Source organism: Phragmites australis, chromosome 3, assembly GCF_958298935.1.
Source record: "Phragmites australis chromosome 3, lpPhrAust1.1, whole genome shotgun sequence".
NCBI lineage: Eukaryota > Viridiplantae > Streptophyta > Magnoliopsida > Poales > Poaceae > Phragmites > Phragmites australis.
The window spans coordinates 4,627,745-4,652,357 of record NC_084923.1 but is presented as its reverse complement, the minus strand read 5'-3'; the positions used below and the strand labels follow the sequence as shown (position 1 = coordinate 4,652,357).

General features: G+C 41.9%; 4 protein-coding genes across 5 annotated transcripts; 2 read left to right on the top strand and 2 right to left on the bottom strand.

Moving 5' to 3' along the window:
• Nucleotides 1–2,060: 2,060 nt before the first annotated feature.
• Nucleotides 2,061–6,459, bottom strand: LOC133911688 (probable glucomannan 4-beta-mannosyltransferase 4). Its single transcript, XM_062354054.1, has 9 exons — nt 6,036–6,459; nt 5,167–5,265; nt 4,047–4,299; nt 3,434–3,544; nt 3,233–3,369; nt 3,025–3,138; nt 2,744–2,943; nt 2,447–2,644; nt 2,061–2,340 (listed from the first exon to the last, which is right to left on the bottom strand). Exons 1-9 carry the CDS (start codon nt 6,384–6,386, stop codon nt 2,172–2,174), a joined length of 1,632 nt encoding a protein of 543 aa, XP_062210038.1. The 5' UTR covers nt 6,387–6,459; the 3' UTR covers nt 2,061–2,171.
• A 994-nt stretch (nt 6,460–7,453) lies between these two features.
• LOC133911687 (large ribosomal subunit protein uL18c) lies at nt 7,454–10,382 on the top strand. Of its 2 annotated transcripts, XR_009908694.1 has the most exons (5): nt 7,454–7,904; nt 7,990–8,142; nt 8,212–8,461; nt 9,443–9,764; nt 9,844–10,382. XR_009908694.1 is itself a non-coding variant. In XM_062354053.1 (3 exons), the coding sequence occupies exons 1-3, from the start codon at nt 7,476–7,478 to the stop codon at nt 8,365–8,367; spliced, it is 738 nt and encodes a 245-aa protein (XP_062210037.1). In that variant the 5' UTR covers nt 7,454–7,475; the 3' UTR covers nt 8,368–9,434. The 2 variants fall into 2 exon arrangements, 1 of the variants encoding a protein (XP_062210037.1); XM_062354053.1 differs by lacking the exons at nt 9,443–9,764; nt 9,844–10,382 and having other exon boundaries at nt 8,212–9,434.
• Nucleotides 10,383–14,387: 4,005 nt separating this feature from the next.
• LOC133911685 (rhamnogalacturonan I rhamnosyltransferase 1-like) lies at nt 14,388–19,011 on the top strand. Its single transcript, XM_062354050.1, has 8 exons — nt 14,388–14,762; nt 15,249–15,316; nt 15,429–15,517; nt 15,600–15,762; nt 15,845–16,134; nt 17,742–17,946; nt 18,176–18,333; nt 18,490–19,011. The coding sequence occupies exons 1-8, from the start codon at nt 14,600–14,602 to the stop codon at nt 18,725–18,727; spliced, it is 1,374 nt and encodes a 457-aa protein (XP_062210034.1). The 5' UTR covers nt 14,388–14,599; the 3' UTR covers nt 18,728–19,011.
• A 573-nt stretch (nt 19,012–19,584) lies between these two features.
• Nucleotides 19,585–23,288, bottom strand: LOC133911686 (ribulose-phosphate 3-epimerase, chloroplastic-like). The gene is made up of 9 exons (XM_062354051.1): nt 23,074–23,288; nt 22,276–22,384; nt 21,902–22,042; nt 21,684–21,797; nt 21,115–21,193; nt 20,320–20,433; nt 20,187–20,239; nt 19,990–20,059; nt 19,585–19,848 (listed from the first exon to the last, which is right to left on the bottom strand). The coding sequence occupies exons 1-9, from the start codon at nt 23,166–23,168 to the stop codon at nt 19,799–19,801; spliced, it is 825 nt and encodes a 274-aa protein (XP_062210035.1). The 5' UTR covers nt 23,169–23,288; the 3' UTR covers nt 19,585–19,798.
• Between the last annotated feature and the right edge of the window lie 1,325 nt (nt 23,289–24,613).

The window sequence follows — 24,613 nt, the reverse complement described above, 5'->3', positions numbered from 1 at the left end:
AATTGCAACGAGTAGGGACAACGTCCACTTGGATGAGGGGCTAAGATGAAGACTCGCCAGTGCTGTGCTGCAACAGATCCCATGACGAGGATCCCATGGCCACCGGAGGCGAGTGTGGTGGGGTAGGCCCTTTGACCATCGACCCAATGGGGGTAGAACCTGCAGGCAAGCTCTGTCGGTCCGTCTCGGCAGAGTGGAGCGGTGTAGAGTTCCCTGCCGTCGAACCTACCAGTGTGGAGCCAGCTGAAGAAACCCGCATGATCTGACGATGATGGTTGGAGTCACCAGACCCAGAGGAGGAAGGCCACGGACGCTTGCAACTCTTGGCATGATGACAGAAGCCTTTACAACATAAGCACCTTGGGGGGAGACGACAATCCACCTATCAGTGTGTCCAGGATAAGCAATTGAGGCATCATCCATCTAGGGCCGCAAGACAGCTACGCTTGGGCGGAGGAGCAATCCTGGGACCGTGACCATGTATCGGCGCCAGTCGTCGACGGCGACCCGTCACCAAGGTCCAGCCATCCTCCCTGGACTTGGCCAACAACTAACGAGGAGGCACTTCTGTCCTGGCTTTTCTGGCATCAAGCATGAAGCCAGAGGAAGGAACTGGCCCTGGAGGCAACCGGTGTGGAGGATCTTCATGATTGATGGCTATCTCCTTGCCTGCCATCGGCAGCTACTAGCCGCTAGCAGGCGCGACGGAACATGGTAGCACCAGAGGAGACCGTTCGGCCGAGAAGGACGAACGCGGGGTGTCGTGAAGCTAGTGTTGAACATTCGTCTGACTAGAGGATGTTGCGCCCGAGTAGAAGGGGTGCGCGAGCGGAGAGAGGGGGAAGGGGCACGCTAGGGTTAGGTCAGGGGAGAGGATGCCGTGACCGGAGACAGATGGGTGGACGACGAGTTCGAGGTGAGGAGAGGGGGGAGTGCTCTTAATCACGAGAGGATCTTCCTCTCCCAGAACTCACACCTTATATTCTTGAATGGAGATAGTAATAGTTTTCTTATTAGCAGGCTTTATGGTGGTACTTGCACATCATTTTATATATACTAGTGTCTCATGTGTTTCTTGTTAATTACACTAAATCTAAAATTATGAAGACCAACTTTGGTCGGCGAATTTAGCATACGTGAAACTTTTTCTATTGCAGGTACCTTTTTATTTCTACGTGTCAAACGTTGACGTTGGAACTTTTGGTCCTGGGCTCTGATTTTTGTATGAAACAATCTTCACATGATTGATAAGACTTGTCCTAATATAAAAGATTATCCTAACCAGAAAAGTTGTCCCATAAGCCCGTACACGTGGAACGAGCCAGCGGACGACCATATTTTTTTAGAAACGCATCTGAAACTCATCACGAATCATATCTTGATACGTGCAGTAAGCGAATACTATTTCGGGATATGTCAGTGGCACGGAACCGTCCAAAACCGTGACGACGGAGGTCACGTCCACGCTCCAATTGGTCGGCCTTTTCCCCAATTTTCTTGTGCACTCGAGGACAGAGAAAAGAACGGCCAAGGAAAGGGACGAGAGGGGGTATTTGGATCGCAGGCATCTGCAGAAGGATCAAATCGTCTTGGGAAAAATTGGAGGGTTAAGAGGAACAGGTGTCGATCGGAACTGGACAACTGTGATCCAACTAAAAAAGCCAGGTACAGTATACAAGCCCAGGAGCATGTAGACCAAGAAAACGAGCAAGATTTTTCTTGGCCTGAAAGCGAAAGGTTTGTTTGTGTTTTCATGCTTCTTTTTCTTGATAGCTTATGTGTTTCTTGCTTGCCCTTCCGGCTTTTGTTTGCTTCTCTTCAGAAGGAAGAGAGAAAGGTGCGTAAAGCAGTATTGGGTCTTACATTATTTGTGCCGTCCTGTGGCCAATGAAAGCGAAGCGCCCATGGAAGAAGACTAGAAGAGGAAGGGCCCTCGCGCTGTCCATCGCATCGACGAGTTCCACACGAGCCCGACAGGCAGCCGCTCGGCGTCAGGCAGTCAGTGTTCACTGGGGTTGATTACCTGCTGCAACGGCTGTAAAATGCAGAGAGCATCGGAAGGTTACTGCTGAATTGATGGTATTCACATCGAGCGTTTCTTCTGTTCCGTTTACACAAAGAATTGCTTCTAGTTACGGGGATGCGAATCGGGAAAGAAGAATGAGATGCTGCTATGAACAAGAACAAGGTGCAGCTGTGCCGACGAAACCGAATCCCAGCACGAGGAAGGCAAATGCCTGGAGGAAGGTGTACGGGTAGTAGCGCCCGGCTCCGAGCACGAAATCGAAGGAGGCGCATACCAGGAGGTAGAACGCAACCAGGAGCTCGGGAACGTAAATCCTGCAGCGGTGAGATCAGCCGGGCAGTGTCAGGCGCACATGTTTCACTGCTCCGCTAGTATGCAAAGGAGATACCTGCTATGTGTTGAAGTTATTGGATTGCGTACCTCTCGACGCACTCGGTTGGCTTCACCGGTTGAAGGAGGGGGACCTCGAGATTGTCCTTCACATAATCGCCCACCTTCTCAGTGACCACCCACTCGTCGACGTACATGGTCTCCAGAAGCCCGGTCAGAGCCGCGCGCATTCGGTGCATGGACATTACGTTCTCGAACAGAATCCAGAATGGCACCAGATGGATGGACCTGGAATGCATGAAATGAGACCCGTAAACTTGCGGAAATTGATGGGCAGATAGAGGAAGCCATTCCCTGGAGGGGCCTTTTTATTTGTGCGTAGTTTACCCAGGATTTCTGATGGCGTTCATGACTGTGATGGCAGTGGGAATGTAGAATATCCCCCAGACAGGAATGCTGACTTCAGAAACCATGGCGGACAACGGAATCACAACGCAGTAGAACAGGAATGTCAGGATGGGAGCGATGACCCTTCGTACAAAGAAGAAGCTGTACAGAAGATGAAGTTTCTTCCATACAGATACGCCCTGCATCACATAGACAGTAAACATATTTACTACAAGAAAGTATTGTAACTTACTTCATTTGTCACATTCATGAAAGCTTGCCTTGCATATAACAATTTCCCAAGCCATTTTTCTGAAGAGATTGGCTGCACCGCAAGTCCACCTATGCTGTTGATGACGGTAGGCCTTGAAGGTACTTGGGAGTTCACTCTTAACCTACACAGGATTTGTTACTGCAACAGGATACAATATAGACAGATGCATATGCTTGTTGAAGAATCGACAATTGTGAAGTTGCAGAAAGACACACCCTTATATCACCAACATACAGGAATTGCCATCCCTTGAGGCTTGTCCGTACAGCCAAGTCCATGTCTTCCACGGTGGTGCGATCCTTCCAACCTCCTGCTTCATTAATAGCCGATACACGCCACACACCGGCCGTACCTGTAAGAGGGTCAGTTAGATTTGATCGAGAACTCACATGATTGCTTCTGACATAGGCTCTTACCATTGAAACCAAAGAAGGCATGCATAGATGAGCCTGATTCCTGCTCCACTTTGAAATGATAATCAAGTGACATCTTCTGTATCCTTGTCATCAGACAAACATCATAATTCACTGCAAAATTGCCCGGCAAAGGCCAGGTCAAGAACATCCTGTAATCAGAATGAACAAAAATTCTCACTTCAAATTATTTAGACAACCACATTACCCTCTGGAAAGTTGAATAAACTGTGTCACAATATTTTCAATAGTGAGCCAACTTCAGTGTTCAATAACAAAAACTGTATGTATTATCAAGTGCCTGTGCTATATATATTTTTTGTTTTGGCAAAGTTCTATCTGGTTGTCATTTCATTTTATAAGTTCTTCAGAGTTTATGGGCAGAATGGAAACATACAACGTCTGAGAGTTGATTAAGCAAAATAGGCAAAAAAAAAAAAAAAAAGAATAGCCAAAGCAATGAGACCAGGTGCAGCTTTTTAAGAAAGTTCAGTGACTAGACTAGTGCTACGCTTCTTCAGTTTTCAATCATAGCAATCGATAAGTAACAACAGAAACAGCCATATTTAATTTAATTAGTCTCACATTATATAAACTAAATGGAAAGCTTGCTTACCAAACTCCCAACGTGTCTGTACCAGAGCAATAGTCGGGTTATGCACAAGAAATGGTATAGTTTTTAAAAGGAAGTCAGATTCAGGTTGGAAATCTGCATCGAAGATGGCAACAAAATCGCATTGTTGGGCATAGCATTGTTCCATGCCATTCTTCAAGGCTCCTGCTTTGTACCCTTTCCTACCATTTCTAATCTCATATTTTATGTTGATTTTCTTGCTGGCCCAATCCTTACATTCAAGCTCCACTAGTTCCTGCATTTGACCAAAATCGATAAAAACAAATAAAGCAGTCTATTCAGTGTAAAGAAAATTAAACCCTATAATAAGCTAAAGAAAGAATAATGGAGCTCTTTGGAGTTTATTAGGCAGCAACTTATAATTGTTTTCTCTTGCTGGTATTTACGCGCAACAATCCAGTGAAATCATCTTATTAATTGATTTTGATTTGTATCTACTAATTATATGTTCTTCTGTCACTGAAAATCTAATTCCTGTGGGTTTGAATGTCATTGTTTTTTGGTTGAATTTTAGAAGTTTCTCCAGAAAAAATAGACTTCTCGGAGAGCAGCCTTCACTAGTTAAGGAATATCAAATTGCTACACTTCAGAGTTCAGATAGCAAAACACAATGGCACGCGCATTCCTATAATTCAGATAACTAATCCTACTGGACTACAACCAAGCTGTACTCTTTAGCTAGCTATACAAAATTGTTGGCTCAAGCAAACTCTGATACAGAGGATCATATTTAATTGATCAGCACTTTCTTAATGCCAAAAAAGGTGGAAATCGGATGATGCAGCAGTAGATGAACCATGACAAGGCTGTCGACCCTGAGTTTTTAGCCTCTTTGTGCGCAACAGAACGAAACCATACGATAAAGCAGTGTTCCACGTCTCTGATATCCTGTTATTGTGAAGCTAATACTGAAGAGCTATTCAACATTTATTTGTCACGAGGACAACTAGGTACTACTTGTTCGACATGGGCATCACATGAACCACATCTAGATCCAAAAACTTTCGGTATTGCAAGTGTGACTTCAGAAAATGCTCGGATCAAGTAAAGAAAAAATGAACATTCAGATTATTTTAATTTGCAGTGCAGCAGCATATGTTACCTTAACGAACGGATCAGTGGAATCATCCAATACTTGGATTATAATACGGTCCAAAGGCCATGTGAGGGCACATGCCGCTCCAATAGATAGCTTGTACACCTGCACAACACCGGCATATGCATCAGGCCACTGCAGTCACATGTTGTAAATCAACAAGCACACCCCCTGAGAACAGTATTTGTGCTCCTGTCAGGCTGGATGTGACCGGGAGCTGCATCTAAACATGGCTATTCGAGTATTCAACATTCTGACTTCCACCAATTAGACAGTTGGAAGATTATTCAAGTATTCAACATTCTTACTTCCACCAATTAGACAGTTGGAAAATCTATCAGATGCCATCGTCAGCTGCATCTAACAATAGTTTCTGGGCTTAGTTGGTCCCTGGGACATCGCCGGACTGCAACCAGCTCGACAACCTGCTTTGCATTTGTTCCGTTGAATAATAGTAATAAAAACATGCTCTGCATTTTGCAAAGCTAGCATTGTGAGCCCTCACATCATGTAGCAACTAGTAGTAAGCACATTGTTGACAAAATTTAACATGTAACAGAAGTTCTACTGATCCAGGCACAAACTTAGCGTCGTCCCCACGAGCCATCACCCCCAGCAGCTCACTCACAGGAGCATAAAAATTCTGAATTGTAAGAGTAATAAAAGCAACTGAACTGAGCCTGTATTATGACCGCGAAACCTCGAAAAATTAAGAGAGATTTGCAAGAGCTAGAATTGAAGCAATGCGGTGCAAAAATGTGGCATGTGAAAGTGAAACCTCTTAATACATGTGGGAGATTTCGATGAAATGTAGAGAGGTTTCCACCGCGAGAATTAGCAGCAACGGCGAGACAGCGAGCTCGAGAAGTCCTCACCTCCCTCTCATTGTACATGGGGATCTGCACGAGCACCATCGGGAATGCCTCGCCACCGCCACCGCCCACCGCTGCCTCCTCGTCCTCGTCCTTGCCGCACCCGCTCCCCACGGGCATGGGCTCCCACTTGTAGCGCCGCTCGGGGACTCTCCGCAGCAGCTTGACGGCGACGAAGCTGACGAGGCTCATGTAGGCGACCTCGAGCACGAGCATCACCGACATCGCCATGCACACCCACACCGCCGCCTGCAGCACCGGCGCCACCGCGCGCGCCCGCACCGCCGCCCACGCAGCCGCGATCTGGTCCCCCGACGCCGCGGCGGCACGCAAGCGCACCCACAGCTCCTCCATGCCGCGGCCTCGTCTTGGGCTTGGACTTGAGACGTGGTGATCAGAAATGGTGGGCAAAGCAGAGCTTGCAGCTGTTGTGGTAAGATCCTGAGCAAAACTGGATGCACGAGGAATAAACCGCTGGCATTTTTATGCGTGGGATTTGCGAATAGACCCTTCGATTTTTGGTTTGTCTTACAGGTTACAGACAAAGTGGATTAACTAATTAAACATGTGGTAAATGGTGATAATCAACGCGTGCCAAGCTGTGATAAACGGAATAAATTGATGATTTATCACTCAACAAATTAACTCTTTGATTATGATACCGCTTATATCAATAAGTAAAGATAATCTAAATCAATAATTATAAGATAGAATGGTAAATAAGAGAATCTACTCCTTAGCGATAAAAAAATCAATTAACTCTAAACAAACGGGTGTGCATACATGTAATCATGGACAGATTAGAACTAGATGTTAAGATGGTGAGTGGGCCCAGACCGGTGGGCCATGCTTGGCCCACCCGTGTCAAGATGGCAGATGTTGTTGGGGTGGGCCTTTCCAGCTGTCATCCTGACAACCTGGGCCCTGTGCTCATTGTCGGACATGCTTGCTGTTTCTGCTCACTCTACTACGTACTCCTTTTATCTTTTCTGGATGTGGATCGAATCTTTTATATATTTTTTAAACCCAAAAATCATAAATATATAGGTCTATTTTAAAATTTTACAATTTTATATTCCTGTCGCATATTGAAAAAGCGACATGTCTACCGGGCACTGGGGCAACATCCTGTCTGCTGGCAATTTACTAGTAACACCATAGCGGGTGGTTGGGCCATAAAAAAACTAATTGCTTATAGCTGGGTATTTAATGAAAAATATTAAGCCTCTATATAAAAATCATAATTTTTAATATATATAAAATATATGTGTGTTTAAATATAATTAAGCATCTTATTAGTATTAATATAAGTAGTAATACTTAAATAAATATTTTATCCTCCGTCCAAATACCTATACTACTTCAATTAAAAAATGATTTTTTTATAAGCACCTTGTACATGCTCTTATCCGGCTATCCCTCCCGCCAATACCCGCATAGCCTATGACAGACGTGCTGCGGCCTCTGCCCAGTCTCACCGAACGGCAGCATCTCGCGCGGCACCTGTTCGACGAATTGCCGCCCTCGGCCGGGCCTCCCCGCGCCATGGCGTTGCTCCGCGCCGCGCCCGGCCATCCATTCTCGCCGTGGCCCGCACGCCCGGTCTGCCGCCCTTCGACCTCGCTGATAGGGTCCGGGCTGCGTCCGTGCATTCCCGGTGAGCGGAGCAGCCGGGCGCTCGTCTGCCTCGCCTTCTCCCCTCGCGTGCAACCCGGCCCCACTCAGCTCGGCGATGCCATGTGTTCTCCCTTCCCTCTCGCTTGTGCAGGCGTGGCTGCACACCGGCGCTCGTACCCAAGGATCGAGGCCACTGCGAGGCGCGGCGCGCGCACGGAAAACGCCAAGGTCAGGAACCGACGGCTGCAGAAGAAGGTGCGTTTCAATGCTCCATCTCAGTTTTCAGGACGAGCCCAGCAAGTCCAGCAGAATCTAACCACCGCGGCGATTCTTGCTACAGTTCAATGGTACGGCGACGAAGCCCCGGCTCTCGGTGTTCTGCTCCAACAAGCAGCTCTACGCCGTGCTGGCCGACGACAGCAACAAGAAGATCCTCTTCTACGGCAGCACGCTGCAGAAGTCCGTCTGCGGCGACCCGCCTTGCAGCACCGTTGTAAGCCGTCTTTCTTCTTCGTCTGAGATTTTCTCCGGCGGGCATTTTTAGCTGAGTTTGTCTCCACAGGAGGCTGCCCGGAGGGTCGGTGAGGAGCTCATCAGGGCGTGCAAGGAGCTGGGCATCACCGAGATCTCCTCCTACGACCGCAACGGGTTCGCTCGAGGCGAGAAGATGATGGCGTTCGAGGTTCCGGTATCGCAGCACGGGTTCCTGCCAAGATAGCTGCAGTGGTGCCCCAGAAGGGAGGCCTCAGGCTTGCACTGACAGTACACCGTAGCAGCTTATTCATGGGAACAAAGTTCTTCCCTGGTTATTTGTATGATCCATCGGTCCTTAAACAACATACCGTTCGTATCTCACATCAGTCAATTTTTTCGATAAAGAAAATTTTATTAATTTTTATTGTCATAATAAGAAAATACAATCGCATAAGATAATTACTAAAGTCTTATTTGTTTTTTATTCTAATTATGGATTGTAATCTAAAAGCAAAAGCAAAAACAAACGAGTATATTCTAAAAGCTGATTGCCATAATCCGCAATTCACATTGTACTATAAAATTCTACAATCTAGTGAAAATAAGTTTCTCTGTATTCTTCGAGAGGAACCACCTCTTGACCCAAGTTCGATAATTGTTAGGCACAGCTGATTAGAAGGTTGAATCATAATCAAGAAATTGGCTTGATTGATTTTTTCTGTAGTGACCAATCGCATAGAACCACTTGATTGATTTTTCTATAGTGGGACCTCTCGACCAACAGTACGGAACCACTTGATTGATTTTTCTATAGTGGTTGAAACCTGGTGAATTGGCATGACCAACAATTCAACATGTGTGGCTGAAAATTAGGGCATGACTAACTCCTGTGTACAAATAGATTTTGTATTGATTTTTCTAGCATCACAGTAGCATGTTGTTGTGCAATGCATTAGAATCATTTCTTTCCCATGGATGCACCACCCCAATAGCCTAATTAGATTGGTATGCTCAAGCCTCGCAAGCAGGAATTTAGTACTGAAATCAAATACTATAGCATGTTCATGGAACCTTTTGACGGCAATCATGAGTCCATCATGACAACTGATCCTGCTATGGTTGCTAGTAGTGATTAAACAACATTCTGTCAAAATTAATTGCATCAGGCAATTTCTGTCAACATTCTATCAACTGACCCTATAATGAGTCTATCAGGCAACTGATCCTGCTTGTTAATTTCCTCCTAATTCAAGTGATGCATAGGTTTCATCATGTATGTTCTCCTTTCTCTTTTTTTACTTATATTGCGCCTAATTCAGATGGAGGATTGTGCTGCAATAAACAAAGCTAACTGGGATAGCTTTCACACTAGAGTGTTCTGTGAAATATGTGTGGAGGAGATAGAGGCTAGGAATCGGCCTCTTGGAACTTTGACAAACAAAGGCTATAAGAATTTAGAAAACAAGTTTTTTTCTAGGACAAGAAAGCAATACAAGAAGGGTCAACTTAAAAATCGATGGGATGGACTGAAGTGTTTATATAACTTTTGGTTATCCATTAACAAAGCAACTGGACTTGGTTGGAATGATAAGCTTGGGACCGTGGTGGCCGACGATGAATCATGGGCCAAGAACACAAAAGGTACTGTCTTCTGTAACAAAATACTATTTTGTTTAACTTTCCTGGAGGATAGCACTAATACAATTGGATTGGTTTGCAGGGGCATAAAGAATGGAAGAATCTTTATAATGGGTCACCTGCAAACCTCACAAATCTTGAAGTGATGTTTGAAAAAAAGTAAAGTGAATGGTTCTTCTGCTAGTATCTCTGGTCAAGCTGTGCATGGCAATACCAACAAGAGGTTGATGAGGATGAAATTGAAGATGGAGGTTGTGCGGAAACAACAATTGAAGTGAAATTCTTCTAGCACTACATCTACCCCTAAGAACGCAAAGAGGAATCCCATGGTTAGGATAATGAAAGGCATATTGGAAAATATGCAAACTTCAAGTTCTGTAACCAACAAGGTGTTGCAATGAGAATCTACTAGTGAAGCAATAAAATAAATGATGGGTTTAATTGTGCAATCTGGGGCAAAAGAAGGAAGTGATGAACATTTCATGGCCTCTAAGCTTTTTGTCAAAATTGAATATCGTGCAATGTTCCTTACATTAACTACTAATAAAGGAAAACTGAATTGGTTGAAGAGATGGTGTGACAAAAAGAAAATGTAGTACAATATCAAATTTGTTATTTGGACCTAGTTACTATTTATGGTATTTAAATTAAGTTACTATCATTTATGTAATATTAATATTGTTTTGCACCTATGCATTGCCAATTATGTTACTGAATCTAGTATATCATTTATATAATATTATGTTATTCTAACCTAGTCTATTGTTTATGTAATATCATGTTACTTCTTTGTAGATGAGTTCAAGCGGTAGTTCTGATAATGAATCAATTGATGATGATAAGGATGAGATTTTTGAACTTGCAAAAAAACAGCAAGAAGTGCTGAAACAGTATGAAACACTAGCATGTGCGGTCGGTACGTACTATAGTGTAGCTTACTTAAATAAATATGAGAAGAGGCAGTAAGAATAAGATGTTTCCGTTATGAGTTATTAAAACTTTGAATGATCCTAAAGAATGCTACAACATATTTAGGATGATAATGCCTCCTTTTGATAGTCCACATGACCTATTGGTGTCAAATTATGGTTTAAAGACAATTAGAGCAATGAGTTCTGTTGATTATTTGGAAATGTTTCTATAGATTATTGGTGGTCCATAATTATTTTGCCAAGTTAAAAAGAGGTCATCCGAAACAATTAGTGGAAAGTTTGGTGAAGTGTTAGATTGTGTCAATTGGCTCGCATGCGATATTATCAAAATGTTAGATCCAGAGTTTATGACAGTGCATTATAAACTTCAAGGACCTTGTTTTCATCACACTTCAATAATCATACATGCGCAATCAATGGTACACATGTTTGTGTTGTTGCCCCTTCATCTAAGTTGGTGGCACATGTAGGACGTCATGGATATTCCACTTAGAATGTGTTAGTTGTATGTGATTTCAACATGAGATTCATCTTTATTGTTACCAGATGGCCAGACTCGGTATATGACATGAGGGTGTTCAATGACGCTTTAATCAAATATGGCAATAAGTTCCCACACCCTCCACAATATTTGATACACATTACCTCAATGTCGTCTCAATTACATTATTGTTGTTGTTATTGCTAATGTTACAATTTTCTATTTAGAAAAGTGTTATCTGTTGATTCAGGCTATTCTAATTAACTGGGTTTCCTAGCTCTATATAAAGAAGAGAAGTATCATATACCTGAGTTTCGACAGGGCCAATGTCTGAGGGGTAAAAAAGAATTATTTAACTATTTGCATTCATCACTTCACAATGTGATCGAATGATCATTTGGCGTGTTAAAGATGAAATGGAGAATATTATTGTATTTGCCTAGTTATCCAATGAATAAACAAACAAAAATAATTATTAGGTGCATGCATGACTCTTCATAATTTCATTCGGGTAATGTTTTGAGGGATGAATACTTTGAGGCATGTGATCAAGATGAAAACTACACTCTAAACATCGGTCAAGCATCACCGTCTCAAGGAAGTGGCATCAATGAATTATGAGAGGAAGGTATGAATATTTTTCGTGATAATTTTGCTAATGCTTTATTTTCTATGTCAGTATAAGTTGTTATTATCCTTATATCTATCAAATGATATATTTTGGTGACTACAAAACAAATGTATTGATATTAAATTTGGTTTGATGGATTTGATTTAAGTTTGTTTTAATGGAGATTGGGAGGAGCTGTCAGGTGTGACCATATCGGTTTGGTTTGGCGTAAGGGTGTGGCCTGACTTGGGTTGTACGTCTGACACGAACAACATCTAGCTTGGTTGGACTCACGGGTTGCATATGGCGGGCAAACTACAAATGCATCAAATCAGCAGGCGTGGAGCCAATAGGGCATTATAGGTATTATACAACATAATCTCAGAATCAAGAATGTCAAAATCCAGGATACCAAACAACAATAATTTTTAAGAATTCACAGCAAAAATAACACATGCCCTAAGTCGGATACTGCTAACAAAGACAATTATATTCTCAGTGTAGATATGATTCCAATACTAACTGCTCATATCTCGTTACAACTGTTGATTTCAATACTAGGCAGGAGTAAGATATTACTATACTATGATCAAGTTGTCAGTTCTGTTTCCAACTTGTGGAGCAACCGTGGGCTCAACATCTGGATCAATGAAAATTTTTATAACGAACGGTATAGCTTCATCACCAACCAATTCCTTGCACCAAGTCACCCGTTCCAACATGCTGGATCCTGGACCAGATCACCTCGAAGAGCACCAATATAAAGTCAACATTGTCAATTATTTTTACACGAATGGAGTATTTGATTTTTTTTTCTCTTGGTGATATACAACTATGAAAACTCTTATCTAAAGGCTCGAACGCAGTTATAGCTTCCCCAAAAATGGCGCTTCTATGCTTCACCTGTGAGAAAACGAGGGTTTACATTTTCGGTTTGAGAATTTTGTCGGAGGTCATGGGTAAAACCGAAAATCATACTCTTTTTTTTTACTGATTTTTGGATTGTTTGAATGAGATTTTCAAACAAAAATTGAAATTGAAATCAAACCGTTTGTTTTTTTACGGTTTAACCTTTACCAGCACCCATCAGTAAAACCGAAATTCCAGCAGTAACCGCCCCAAAAAAGAAAACCCTGTTAAGAACTACACAAATTTTAAAGAGTGAATTGCACAAAACTATATATATTATGCTATTTTTATCATAAAACTACAAGTATAGTACTAGTAATAAAAAATTATAAGTATAATGTACTAATTTCACTCAAAAAATTGTCTTATATTTCTCAAAAATTCTACAATTTTTTGTGTGTGTTCTATAATCCACGTGTAACATATTTTAATTAGATTCACTAAAAAACTTTGTGTATAATTTAAACTAAAATTCTCCAAAAATGATATTTTTATAACTCCTAATAATTATTAGGGGCTCAAATAAAATTCAAAAATACATGAGAAAATTCACTGATGTTTTTCTTATATGGTAGACTAATTTCTAAAATTATTTACAGCCCTAAGTTATATAATTAAAAAAATAAATTATTTTATAACAATGTATTTATATGCTCCATTTATACAATTATATAAATGATCCATATGTTCCTTACATAGTCACATCGCCACTGATAGCCGGTACGAAAGTGAAAACAGTGGACCAAAATCCAAGTGGGCCCGTAATGGGATACAGTCCACGCGCAGCCCTCTGCTCCGTCCTTTTCCACCCGTTCTTATTTTCGGGAAGGGTTTATAGGCTCAAGCTTCGTCGTTTGCTGTGTCCGAGATCGCTATCCTTCTCTCTCTAAAGTTAAATGTATCATTCTCTCTCTAAAGTTAAATGTATTTTTCTATAAATTAAATGAATGACAACGGTAAAGAAGAAATAAAAATTAAAAAAATAGCAAATAAATAAATTTATTTTGTGAGAGGTCACATAAGTAATTACCTTATCTTCCTCTAACAAATAAAAAAATTCTCGATAAACAATCCAATCTCACATAGTCACAGCACCGCTCACTCGTAACCCGTACTAAAGTGAAACAGTGAACCAAGCGCAAACAGTCACAATTAGGAATGATAATTTATCTTATTTATTTATTTATCCATAGTTAAATACTATAATGGAGTAAGATATGCGTAGTAAACAGAACCTACCAGTGTGTTCGTAGATAAAAAATATTACTTGACGAGTAAATAGATATGAGTATAAATAAGATATATTCATATCTGTAATACCCATATATCTATCATATAAATATCTCACCTCTAAACATTAATATTCTACATCATATAAATAACCTGTTTTGACCCATCCTAACATGTTACCGCCACCCTGAGTCGCATCGCATCAACCCGCCCCCATCTCGCGGTTGCCACCCCGTGACTTCCCACACCACCCCGCCCTGCCTCGGCCCACCCCACCACCCTACATCGTTGTCGTCGCCACACCATTATATCACGTCATATCGCCACGCTATTCTACGAGTAAACAGTATAATTGCAACAGATTTAAAACCAGTTACTGAGACCACAAACATTCATAAATATACCCATAATAGATAAAAACGGAGTAACCATTACAAATATAAGTGAACACTACTCATACTCACTATACACTATTGCCATCCGTAGTCACAGCAACGCTCTCCCCCGACCCCCGTCTTCAAAATCGTGGCTCCCCTCCCGTCCCGGCCGCACGCGAGTCTTCTAGAACCTTCTCGAACCACCAGAAGCGAACCCTGAGCCGCCGCGCGCACCCGCCCCCCAATGCCCGAGGCGATCGGGAGGCGGCCGCCCTCCCGCGGGCTCTAGGCTGCGCGCGATGGCGAGGTCGAGGCCTAGGGTTTGGCTCGTGGCGTGCTGCGCCGCCGTGCTGCTGTGGGCCTCCGTCGCGCAGCTCGTCGCCGTCGGCCGCCTCCTCCTCCCGTTCGGTCTCGCGGGCGACGCTGACCCCTCGCCGCCTCCTTCCGCGCTTCCGCCCCCAAGTGCGCCGTTTCCGGATTGTTTTGTGTTTCTGGCTAAGTTCGATTGATGCTGTTATCACTCCTTCTGCATGCATTATTTCGAGCATTCTGCGAATGGAAATGGAGGGGAAAAAAGAGTTAGAAATTGAAATGGTGAAGGGTATTGGAGATGTACGAGTGGATGCATTTGTCATTGTCCTTCCCCAACTTGACAGTAGCACGTTTGCTAAGTTGTAAATGTTGCTGCTGAAAGCATTGATGCGATTAATTACAAAAAATGGTGTTGCCTCTGAAAGGCACGTCAAACATACACTGTTGTATAGCAATGCATTGGTCGACAGACACCCTCATGTTTTTTTCTGATATGCACTGTGCGACAAGTTGCAAATACCCTCATATTTGTTGAGATGAATTGTTGTAGAGTCTGTAGATGCTTTGTTGAGTTATTGCTGTTCCATTCTATCGCAACTGAAATATGGCAATTTTAATCCTTGTTCTTTTTCACAGGGCTCTACAAGAGCAATGGTTATCTGAAGATATCTTGTAATGGGGGTCTGAATCAGATGCGATCGGAAGTCAGTTGTTGTTTGCTTGCTTCTGCCATGTTTGCTTGCTTCTGCCATTTAACTTTCGATTTCCTTTTTCGTTTCTAACTTTTGTTGTTATTTGGAACCTCATGTGTTTCAGATATGTGACATGGTGGCAGTTGCTCGTTTGCTAAACCTCACGATGGTTGTCCCAGAACTTGACAAGAGATCGTTCTGGGCTGATCAAAGGTATATTCCACATTTTGAGAGGCACACTATGAGACTAACCATATTGATATCTAAAGTGAGTAATGTTCTGTGTGGTTTACAGCAATTTTGGAGACATATTTGATGTGAGGCATTTCATTGACTCATTAAGAGATGAAGTGCATATCATTAAAAGGCTTCCAGAGAGGCTTGGTCCAAGAGATTCAGACATTATACTTCAAATGTCACCTGTGAGCTGGTCAGATGAAAAATATTACCTGCATCAGGTTTGGAGCTCATCTGGGACATGCCCTTGTTTTCATGGTACATGCATAACCATATACTCTTGACAGTTTCTCATCTGTGCAGATCTTACCACTGTTCAACAAATACAATGTTATCCATTTTAACAAAACAGATGCTCGGTTAGCTAATAACGGTATCAGCACAGAGCTTCAACTGCTTCGATGCCGTGTTAATTTCCATGCACTGAAATTTACCTCTCAAATCGAGGGATTGGGGAATAAATTAGTACATAAACTTCGAGCTAAAGGATCATTTGTGGCCTTGCATTTACGCTATGAGATGGACATGCTGGCCTTTTCTGGTTGCAACCACGATCTTTCTCCTGAAGAAGCTGAGGAGCTCAAAAAAATGAGGTTTGTAGCTAACCCTGTGCTGTCTTACTGAGTACTGCAAACTGTCTTTTGGGATATGACTCAAGTAGTTCCTTACAGGAGAAGTGGTGAGTTATTATATTACTTGAATTATCTTTATAATTTGTATGGTGACCATTGAAGAAGGGAAAACAATCTTTACGTCCTTAATTTGTCTATAATGTTAAGTATGTCGGCATAGATGTTGTGCACAACAGGTTGTTCCTGTTGTTCTCCAACAACAACAACAACAACAACCTTTGTTTCAAGCATGTTGGGATAGGTTAGAGATGAAACTCACAAGATCTAACTAAAAAGATGATTATTGAAAACAATAATGATAATAAATGTACTAGTAATAGTAACAAAATAAAAATAATAACGGTATAAGGAGACTAATACATAAGTTATGGTTTTGATACATGGATTGCTAACTTCTGTGGATAGTTCTTTGGGGATATTCCATTCCTTCAAATCTTTCTTTACAGACTCCTCCAATGTTAGTTTTGATCAACCATTTTCTCTCTTCACATTATCAGCATGTCTCAGTATCCCGCTATGCGCAAGTGACTTTGGAGGCCTTCGTTGGATATGTTCAAACCATCTCAACTGATGTTGGACAAACTTTTCTTGTATGACCACAAATCCATTGTAACATACGTATCTCTGCTACACTTAACTGTTGGATATTTCGCCTTTTAGTTGGCTAACATTCGGCGCTATACAACATCACAGGTCAAATCGTTGTCCTATAAAGCTTACCTTTTAGTTTTTGTGGCATCTTCATGCCACAGAGGATGTTAGAAGCTTGGCACCATTTCATCCACCTGACTTTGATTCTATGACTAGTATTTTCATCGATATCGCCATCCTTCTGTAGCATCGATCTCAAATATCGAAAGGTATCCTTCTTGGGAACCACCTCTCTAGCAAGACTTAACATCTTCTCCCTCATGTCTAGTAGCACAGAAACAATCTAATTTCAAATTTGTGTTTCTTGTTCTAAGCAGAGTGTACGTGCAATCACTGCATTTCTTGGCAAAATGGACAACTAAAATTGCTCATTCATTCTTGACTTTGTCAAATTAGTTGAGTGCCATCTTATTCTGCTCTTACTTATTTCGAGAGCTGACTATTAACAAACCATCTATAATCTCCATTAAAACTGAGTACAAAATGAGGCACAATAGAGCACCATGTCATCGCATTATCTTCCCGTCTTCGATTCCATTCTAGTGAATAGAAATGCATAAAAAAGAGGCATTGAATATTAACCACAGAATCTAGTACGGGAGATATTTAATTAATCACAGTACAACCTAGAGCCTACATATTTCTTAGAAACAATGAAATCAACAACAAAAGTAGATTCATTTTGTATTGACATTGGTAGCTAATTAGGTACATAAGCCATTGGTAATACACATTTTTCATGCAAACTGTGAAAAGAGAAAGATTCTGTCAACAATGTGGGGTTTCAATCCTAGTTATAATATTGTACATGCCCTGCTTAATATTGACTGTTATTAGACTTGGTCTGCATGGTATGGTAGGTTCTTGCATTGGGTGCTATTTTCAAGAAGCTAACCTTTTTTCTTTTTGCAAATCAGATATGCTTATCCATGGTGGAGAGATAAAGAAATTGATTCCCAAGCCAAGAGGTTGCAAGGTCTATGCCCACTTACTCCCGAGGAGACATCACTTGTTTTGAAAGCCCTGGGCTTTCAAAAGGATGCTCTCATATACATTGCAGCTGGTGAAATTTATGGGGGAGAAAAGAGACTAGAATCACTGCAAACTGCTTTTCCTAAACTTGTAAGTATGCCTTCTTTGTAAAAAAATCTGTCAACTATAATGCCCTTCTTTTTATGTGTCATGGTAATAAATATGTGCAATTCTCTAACATTCCATTGCTAGTGAGATTTCCCCTGTTTCTGCTAACACCGCATTGCAGTTCTCCAATTGCATAAGCATGTCTGGGCATATCATTTTGCTCAGCATTCTGCCAAACTCGCTGTTATAAGCAGTGCTGAATATCTTTCAGGTAAGAAAGGAGATGCTGCTAGGCTCTGAAGTTCTGCGTCAATTCCAAAACCACTCTTCCCAGATGGCTGCACTCGATTTCATTGTATCCACAGCCAGTGATGTTTTTATTCCCACTTTCGATGGTAACATGGCAAAACTTGTTGAAGGCCACCGAAGGTATGAACATACAGCTATCTTATGAAATTGATTGCTTATTCAGAATAAATGTATGACCAGTTGTCATGTACAATCAGTTCTTTTAAAAAAAAGAAAGATAAAATAAAATTTGTGTAACCTGATCATGAGAGATATTTGTTTGGATGTTGTGTTCAGGTTCCTGGGTTTCTGGACAAGTGTGGTGCTAGACCGACGCAAATTAGTTGGACTTCTAGACCTGTACAACAATAAGACAATCTCTTGGGACAATTTTGCATCTTCTGTTCGGGAAGCTCATAAGAGCCGTATAGCCCAACCATCCTGCAGGCGAAAACTTGAAAACAAACCAAAAGAAGAGGATTACTTCTACGCTAACCCCCACGAATGCGTGGCCAATTCTAGCTTGTGCAGCTAAACCGGTTTCTGTAAGGAAGGTGAGCAGATGGGTGTGAAATCATTTGCAACCTGAGGCAAACGGTAGTTTTGATGTGCAGGAGACTGAAGCTAGCGGGCAGACTGGCACTCCGGATGCCCTTTTGTATAGGTCGTTCTTTTTCGCATCGCTATTGATTCATTTGCTTTACCAGCATGCCAAAATAGGGGCCTGTTGGTAGCGTGTAAATGGGGTTTGTCTTCTGCCGTCCTTGTTCAGTGATGATAACCAAAGGGAAATAAGGGATTTTTTTTTCCTTTAGCAAATGCTTCTAGCTTTAAGAATGTTTAGCTGAAGCACCACTGATCTGAGATGTTGATCCAGTGGCAAATATGCATTTTTCCCTTTTTAAATTGTTATGTAAGACCAGCGAATTTGCTTGCTCCATCAAGGTTCAGTGGAGTCATTCCTGCCAAAACTTATGCGTTGCGATTATGACATTCTTTACATGCTGCTGCCAATGAAGCCCCACGGCGTACTTGGACCGATCGGCCTCGATCCAGTCCCGCGGCGGTACGCGGGCTGCAACACACAGCAACAGCCAACAGGGGCATGCCACTCGAAATGGATGGTCGCAGGAATGACGTCGAGTACTACTAACTCAGGAAAGAAGTTTACAGTTCGATTTGTGAAATGGCTAAATCCTAGTGCGCGCAATCAGTAAAACGACTCTTGTTCCTCCGGACAACTCAGAATCACATCACAGCAGCATGAGCTACATGTAAGGTAAAAATCCCCAAAATTCCAGACGGTTTAAAAGTGGATAGTTAGAGAGGCAAAACTCCATGAGTGCCCTGTACCAGAGTTTCAGTCAAACTGCCAGTGTACAAACGGGCGGATATTGGAAAGAACGATCCTGTGCTCATGTTAATACCGCACAACAATCTGGGAGTAGTACAAGGTATACTCGCGGACAATGACAAAAAGAGAATGATATTTCTTCACTGCCTCCGTCTCCTTTGATCTCCAGTTTAACGTATGGCTCGACACACATCTATACAAACCGCAGCAATGGTAAACTTGAATAGAGTAAACGTGTATACTTCCAGTTCCTCATGCCGGTACAGCTACAGGTCTTTGGCTGGTCTTGATTCCTTTAATAGCTGCAGAATTGCAAGAGGTGAATCAATAAGAACTTTAGTGTCGGTTTGTAACATATACTTGATCAAACCTATATTAAATTTCAAATTTAGAATAAGAAAGGTGGACAGCTGAACATGAATAGCATTGAGAAGAAGCCATGCCTTCAGCATAGTCTGGAGCCCCAAAAACTGCAGAACCAGCAACGATGGCATTTGCCCCGGCTTCAATGACCTGTCATTTGATGGAAGGAAAAATATTAGCACCTAACTAAACCAGAAAGTTAGTTCAGATTGCTCTCCTTGTGTGCAGAGCGATATGAGAGTTAGATGCCAGCATGGAAAAATATTAAGCATGTCACCTTGTAGGCATTTTTCGGACCAACACCACCATCAACCTCAATCCAGGGGTTCACTCCCTACAAAACATAGATATTGAATTTTCAATGCTTCGAAGATCACGGCAGTGAGAATACTTTCAAGCAAACAAGAGACATGCCTTCTCTGCACATAATCTTCTCAACTCTGCAATTTTCTTTACTTGACTCTCGATAAAGCTCTGGCCGCCAAACCCAGGATTCACAGACATAATCAAGACCAGATCAACAACTGCATGAAAAAAAATGAAGTAATTTAGTCAGTTGTCAGATTATCAGTACATGTGGAACAATACAAAAAATCGTGAAAAAGTGGCATATGCCTTGTTGGGCTAGTGATGAACTAATGAGACATGTAGTTTAATGTATACTAAGAAAGCAACTTTGAAGTTTTACCGAGAACCCCTCTAATCTTTTCCAACGCAAACCTTATGACTACATGACGGGTAGTCAACAAAGTCAAGAGTGTCATGTGGTCAAAACTGACATCAAATTCTCACAAGCAGCAGCACAACCTGTCTCTTAATAAACTAAAAACGCTATTATGGTTATGCTGGTAGAAAAAGCAAGATCAGTAGCTGAATAACACGAGCGAGTAGCATGGTTCACACTTCACATGCGTACTCTGAATGGACTGTTTGCTTCCTGCAATGTCAACCCTCACCAGTCATCATTTACTATTAAGTATTAATTACTAATTAACAAAACATAAGTTGCCCATTCTATCTTTGCAGAATCATGTTCATAAATAAAGAAAAAAAAATCTCAGCAAACCTTGAATATGTTAAGGGATTTTGGAACCTAATCTGGCAAGAAACCTAGTCTGGTAACATCAATAGATTTTTTGAACTTTACACACATGTCAAGATAAAATAGATACTGCAGTGAGAGGTTCATGAATTCATGATCTTACCATCAAGAACGTAATCTATTGCACCGAGTGGAGTCGCAGGATTCAAAACAACTCCTGCCTTTGCTCCTAGACTTTTAATCTGACAACATATGAGAAAGACAACATCACTTACAAATTTCTCCATGGCATCGAAAGGATAAAATAACACCACAATGGCTAGGACATTCAACGATCTGAAAAGGAACTTGGTGTACCAAGTAATCCCAAATCATAACTATAGTACTTGTAGGTCTAACACCAACAAGTAGCAACTATGCTCCTAGAGTAGGAGACTAGGAGCATAGTAATAGTTCAGCCTCACAGAACACAAAAGGCTCCCATTTTGGATAACAATCCACAATGGTATGTTAAATCCTGAAGAAACAAAAGTACAGTGAAGTGTTTAAGTCAAACACTAATTGGAATCATTCGTATTGTATAGCATCAAGTAAAGAATAAAAACACAAATAAAACGAAAGCAAGCGAATGCTATCAATTGATATATACTCTTAACAAAATTGAAGTTATTCACAATCAACTCTATTATCTGAAATGTAACTTTTAAAGATACCGGTGGTGCAAATGCTTACCTGATTGACTGTTCGGTGTAAATGGATGGTTGATGTTTGCTCACAGTGAACACTAACAATATCAGCACCTGCCTTGATAAAATCTGGGACTCGCTGCTCAGGTTCCACAATCATCTGCAATTAGAATTAAAAGCCCTCCCTATTCAGCAGGGGTCAACAGGGGATGAAAATATAGCACATAAACACTTCGAACTTTACTGGGGCTTCTAAAGCAGTACCAGATGCACATCCAATGGAAGATCAGTCACTGGACGCAGAGCATCAACAATCAAAGGTCCAATTGTGATATTTGGCACAAAGCGTCCATCCATGACATCGACATGAATCCAGTCACATCCTGCCACCTCCACAGCTTTTACCTAGTAATATTTAAAACCATGTGGTAAGATGAGTACAGAATATTCACCGATCATTTGATGAAAAATATATATAAAGATTCGAGCAGCAAACTGCAGAGTTGCATACAACCAAAACATTATCAAGCTATTCCTCCAATAGTAGCCTAACATGCTTGTTCTATATATTCCCAGGTAATGGTCAGTCATCTCAAGGAAATGTTGTTTGGTGGAATGATGCTAGTATCTTAACGGACCTGATCGCCAAGCTTGGCAAAGTTTGCAGAAAGAATGGAAGGGGACACAATGATGTCATTCTTTGAGAACTTGTCAACCCGAGCTGACGCCTTCACTTGGAATGCCTTCCTGGAAACCATAAAACAAAACAAAAGAGAACTTAAGCTCACAATTCAGAACTAACAAAGACAAGAACCAAATTACATAGTCATCATCAAGTGACCTGCCTAAATTTTTTCCCCCTTTCCCTATTCTCTCATTGATAGGTAACACGGAGCAAGGATCACTTACAGAACATCACAGGCATAAAAGCTGTAAACATAAGCAAACCATAATGTATCGGCATTTCCAGACAAACTCCTCCATAAGCTCACAGGTCTAACATGGCTTTTGTTCGGAGGCAACGAACTTCTCAATCCAACTGGTGCCACACAACTAGAACATCAAGAAATATCCCCAACTCTTATCCCACTGACATCATCCATCCGAGAAAAGCCCATGACACAAAATGACTTCTCGTTGCCGACTACGACAAGCTATTTTGGTGCCAGGGACTCGAGCCATTTGATCCAGAGCATACATAGCTCATCACCACTAACTTCGCGCGCGCACAGCACCAACCGACAGCCACGGGAGCTCGCAATCCATACGCTGATTCGACGACGGCACAGCCCACAATTTGCAACAGCGCGGCCCGGTGCCATCGGAACAAGAGATCGGTAGTAACTTCCAACGAGCAGGGGTCAAACCGCCCGCAGGCGTCGACACGACTCGGCCAAACGGGAAGCAGGAAACGGGCTCTGGGGGCGTGGACCTACCTGGGGGAGGAGAAGGCGAGGCCGCGGCGGTGGCCGAGGGAGGCGGCCCGCAGGGAGGCGAAGCTGGGACACAGCGACGACGACGGCGACGCCATCTCTCTATCTGCCTAGCCACCAACTCTTCTGGCGCTTCGCTTGTTGCACGAGCAGCTTTGCTCTGGCGAACCGAAACGCTTCGTTTGGTGGGGGCTACGCCTGCCTGCGATGCGAGGGGAGGAGAAGGCGAGGCCGAGGCCGAGGCGAGCCTCCAGTCGTTCGTTATCCGCTCCCCGCTGGGCGCCCGACCCAGTCGGGAGCCGCCGGGCCACAGAAATCGCGAGTTTTTTATTTTTATATTTTCTAATATTAATATTTAAATAAATAGATTTATGATCCAAAGATTTGTATAAATAGATATATATTATTCTTAAAAAAGATGCAGTTTTAAAAAAAAAATTAGCATATTACAATAGCACAGATAACTCTTACCGCTCTTTAAAAAAAAGGATAAGATCCTACACTTCTCTTACCACTCTCTGAGAGCGCGGTTAGCGTCCGTATCAAACTCACTCTGCGAGCTCGCCCCTCACCACTCTCTGAGAGGACGATTAGTGCTACTATGGTCCTCTCAGAGGACGGTTAGCTCATTTTTATTATAAAAATAATAAAAATCTTAGAAGTCATCTAAGATAAAAATAACAAAAATCTAAGAAAATATTAAAATAAAAATATATTAAATACATGTAAGTGAAATGAAAAAATCACACTAAAAATTAGATACATTATGTATATGAGATAAGTATCGGAATTTGAATATTACTAATAACATGTAGAACTAAATCTAAAATACATACACAACTTACATAATAGATTAAAAATAATATAACTACCTTAAATTCAACAAGTACAACCTTTATTAGCAAATCTTTTTATAAAAATCTATTTATTTAAATATTAATGTTAGAAAATGTAAAAATAAAAAACTCCAGAAATCGCAGCGTTTGGTTGGTGGCGGCCCCGCCGAACCCAACGACCGCGGTTTCGTCGTCTACCCGGCCGCAACAGCGGGTGCCGGGTCGCACCCCACCCCCCCCCCCCCCCCACCTACCTCTCGATCAGGATGGCCGTGTGGGACTGGGCTGCCTGGCCTGTGCCGCGCACGCACGATGCCGGACCAAGATGGCACGAAATGGACCGGAACGGCATCAGGATCTCGGCGGTGGCATCCGCTGCTTTCCCGATTTCTTCAGCAGTTTGCCACCGGAATATCGGATATGCCATATACGAGATCGTGGTACCACACGCTACAGATTTGCTACAGGGACAAAAGTTTTCGTTTCCATGTATAGGAACGAAACAACTATTCAAGCCACACTACATGGACATATTTAGTTCATGCCTAATGATATCATGACTAACTTTAGTCAAATATGGCTGTCATTAAAAAAAAATAGCCAACAAATTTTTTTTAACAAACATAACAAAGTTAATAAAAAAACTAAGTGTATATTATATGACTCAGAGAACTAATAAAGTGTGACTTTGAGTTAACCAAACAGTT

Coding starts and splice junctions, on each gene's coding strand:
- LOC133911688 (XM_062354054.1), bottom strand. CDS start 6,386: ATGGAGGAGCTGTGGGTGCGCTTGCGTGCCGCCGCGGCGTCGGGGGAC. Junction 3,545..4,046: donor ACAGACACGTTGGGAGTTTG/GTAAGCAAGCTT, acceptor GCAATTTTGCAG/TGAATTATGATGTTTGTCTG. Junction 2,341..2,446: donor CCAACCGAGTGCGTCGAGAG/GTACGCAATCCA, acceptor TCACCGCTGCAG/GATTTACGTTCCCGAGCTCC.
- LOC133911686 (XM_062354051.1), bottom strand. CDS start 23,168: ATGGCGTCGCCGTCGTCGTCGCTGTGTCCCAGCTTCGCCTCCCTGCGG. Junction 21,194..21,683: donor TACACCGAACAGTCAATCAG/GTAAGCATTTGC, acceptor ATATGTTGTCAG/ATTAAAAGTCTAGGAGCAAA. Junction 20,434..21,114: donor AATAGATTACGTTCTTGATG/GTAAGATCATGA, acceptor TTTTTCATGCAG/TTGTTGATCTGGTCTTGATT.
- LOC133911687 (XM_062354053.1), top strand. CDS start 7,476: ATGACAGACGTGCTGCGGCCTCTGCCCAGTCTCACCGAACGGCAGCAT. Junction 7,905..7,989: donor ACCGACGGCTGCAGAAGAAG/GTGCGTTTCAAT, acceptor TTCTTGCTACAG/TTCAATGGTACGGCGACGAA. Junction 8,143..8,211: donor ACCCGCCTTGCAGCACCGTT/GTAAGCCGTCTT, acceptor TTGTCTCCACAG/GAGGCTGCCCGGAGGGTCGG.
- LOC133911685 (XM_062354050.1), top strand. CDS start 14,600: ATGGCGAGGTCGAGGCCTAGGGTTTGGCTCGTGGCGTGCTGCGCCGCC. Junction 15,317..15,428: donor TGAATCAGATGCGATCGGAA/GTCAGTTGTTGT, acceptor CATGTGTTTCAG/ATATGTGACATGGTGGCAGT. Junction 17,947..18,175: donor AAACTGCTTTTCCTAAACTT/GTAAGTATGCCT, acceptor AATATCTTTCAG/GTAAGAAAGGAGATGCTGCT.